Here is a 3,103-nt window from a genome sequence, read left to right on the forward strand (position 1 = left end):
TCCTGCTCCTCTGATGCTGCTTTGCCTGCTGTGTTCATCCAGCTCTACACCTTGTTATCAATTTCACTTCCAGTTTCCACTCTGACCTCACTTTCATCTCTAACTCCTCCTTTCCATTTCTCGACATCTCTGTTTCCATTTTTGAGGACATCTGGCCGTCGATATCCGTTACAAACCCACCAACTCCCACAGTTACCTGTCCTCTCACCCTGCTTCCTGCAAGGACTTCATCCCATTCTCACAATTTCTCCATCTCCATCACGTCTGTTCTGATGCAAACATCCACATTGGGAGCTCAGGAATGCCCACCTTTTTCCTCAACCAAGGATTGCCCGCTTTCGGGATTGACCAGGCCCTCGGCCATGCTCAATCAATCTCCGGCACTTCTACCCTCTTCCTTCCCACAACACTGAAAGGGTCCCCCGTTTATTACTTTCCACCCCACCAGGCTCCAAATTCAAAGGATCATAAGCCGCGATTTCTGTCACCTCTAGCAGGATGCCACCACCAGACAAGTTCTCCTTCCACCCCTTGTCAACTGTCTACAGGGACCATTCCATCCTGGACACACTGGTCCACTCCTCCTTCGCTCCCAACATTTCTCCATACACCTTCCCATGCATTAAAAAGGTGTATCACCTTCCCATTTACTTCCTCTCTCCTTGCTATCCAAGGCCCCAGACATACATTCCAGGTGAAGCAGTGATTTATCTGCTCTTCACTCAATCTAGTCTACTGTACTCGTTGCTCACAGTGCAGTCTCCTCTACATTGGGAAGACGGAATGCAGACTTGGCAACAGCTTTGCAGAACGCCTACATTCTGTCTACAAAAATAACACTGAGCTTCCATTTGCCTGCCACTACAACACACCACTGTGCTCTCTGGCCAACATATCTGTCTCGGGATTGCTGCAGTGCTCCAGCCAGGTTCAGCACAAGCTGGAAGAACAGGATCTCATTTTCCATTTGGGGACCCTGCAGCCTTCAGGACTCAACATTGAGTTCAATAACATTGAACACACCAGGCCTTGTTACCACATAGCCTGCCATTACACCCCACCTATTGTTAGTCACTAACAGTCCCCATTAACAACTACTCACCCTCCCAGCCTGATCATTAGCAACTCCTTTGTCTCTCCAACTGTCTTTCTCTATCTTTGGGCTCTATCCTATTGTTTACTCCCTACCCCACCCACCTCCCTATTTTCTGCATGTAAACTGACGTTTTCCCAGCCACCATCAGTTCTGAGGAAGGGTCACCGGACCCGAAACATTAATTCTGTTTTTTCCTTCACAGATGCTGCCAGACCTGCTGAGCTTTTCCAGCAACTTTGTTTTTGTTCCTGATTTACAGCATCTGCAGTTCTTTTGGTTTTTTTTCAATAACATTAGAACCTGAACACCTCCTTTCATGTCATTTACCCACCCCACACCCCAGGCCTTGTCATCACACGGGCTGCTTTCAAAACAACCAACTCATTTTCACCTTACCTATAGTTCCTATTTTCAGCTGTGTTCTGGTTGCATTGCTCATTCCCTTAAATAACAATAGAAGAAAGACACATCCCTATCAGAAATCAGTAATTAAAATATGTATTAAAAACTACTCCAACACATGAAAATAATCAGTGAGACCCGCCTTGAGACTAGACAAGATAAACGCAAGAAGGATGCTCCTGATGACCAGGAGTCCAGAACCAGGGATCACAGTCTATGGATATTGGGCAGGCGCTTTTGAACCGAAATGGAGACTGGTGAGCCTGTCAAATTCTCTGCCACAGAAAGCCATTTAGACTAAAACATTGAATGTTTACAAGACGGAATTATGCACATTTGTTAGGGCTAAAGGAATCAAATGGGGAGAATGCAGGAGCAGGGGAATGAGTTGGACGATCATATTGAATGGCCTACTCCTGCTCCTATTTCCCAAATTTCTACATCCTCACCTACTTCTCAAAGTCTCGGTAAAAGTTGTTACAGATGAGCACGAACAAGTGCACGAACCAATTGGTCCTGCAGGGGACGCAGTGTAACTGGTGTCTAAATTGACAACTCCCATCAGGAACAGGGAGCTGGGGCTGGAATCCTTTCTGATCCTGCACAGATGCTGTTGTATTTTTAACTCCTTTTGAGTTAAGTCTTGGAGGGGGGTTTCTTAGGGATTCTAACTGGGCTAAATAAATGTAAAATATAAATTAAGTGCGTTCTAGGAAACTCACATGGAGAAATTGACTCAAAATATAACTAGGAGTTCAGCTGTTTTACTTTGTGGTCGCAGGTTTAAACACGTCAAGACAGTAAAATAATGTGTGTGTGAGAGAGAGACTCACCTCCAACCCATTGAGAGGAGATGTTCTGCAGTAAGGTGAATGGAATGCAGAAAAAAGTGATGAGGAGGTCGCTGACGGCGAGGGAGCAGATGAAGATTGTGGTTACTGTTCTAGATCGCTTGCCCCGTTTTACAATGCACAGCACCAGCGTGTTCCCGCAGAAAGCAAGCAGAAAGATCGCGCAGTAAATCACCACGAAAGTTACCTTAGCGATGAACGGCAGTTCAGGGATATAGACCAGAGGCTTCAGTTTGTAAGTCTGGATGAATTTCTGCCGGGAGAGGTTATAAAAATTCAGCATCTGGTTCAGGATCTCGGGGGTCACGTTGAAGGAGTCAGAGCTTCTCATTGTTCCTATATGTTTTCGGATTCCTCCTGCTCTCCCCTTTTCTCTCAGTTATCCGAATTATAGCTTTGGAGATTTCTGGAAGATGTCAGTTTTGTTCACTCATTCAAAGTGGAGACACCCTATCCTGCCAACTCGAAACTGATTGCACTCCTTAAACAAGTTCGAGTTTTAAAAAAAGGTGTTTTGAGCATGACTCGTACACCTGTGGACTTGAGAGCCCTAAGCTGCTTCAAAAAGACGATGAACAGACTCTGAAGTCACATGCAAGGCAACTAGTCACACACACACTCATTAGCACCTGTCTTCCTGAAGGCTGGGAAGAGTCTGCAAATGTAACACTGTAATCCGAGCTGCTTTAGCCCAGTGGCACCAATTCACTCTCACTCTCTCACACACACACATTCTCTCACACACACACACACA

The 3,103-nt window shown here is 45.7% G+C and overlaps 1 protein-coding gene across 1 annotated transcript in view; it reads right to left on the reverse strand.

The window, feature by feature from the left end:
- LOC109938422 (pyroglutamylated RF-amide peptide receptor) overlaps positions 1–2,680 on the reverse strand; it is a 56,171-nt gene extending 53,491 nt beyond the window's left edge. Inside the window, exon 1 of the mRNA XM_048616398.1 lies at positions 2,332–2,680. Within this exon, the coding sequence (XP_048472355.1) occupies positions 2,332–2,680 (349 nt within the window). The remainder of the gene's footprint in view (positions 1–2,331) is intronic.
- Positions 2,681–3,103: the final 423 nt, after the last annotated feature.

This window comes from Rhincodon typus, chromosome 34 (assembly GCF_021869965.1).
Source record: "Rhincodon typus isolate 14 chromosome 34, sRhiTyp1.1, whole genome shotgun sequence".
NCBI classification, from domain to species: domain Eukaryota; kingdom Metazoa; phylum Chordata; class Chondrichthyes; order Orectolobiformes; family Rhincodontidae; genus Rhincodon; species Rhincodon typus.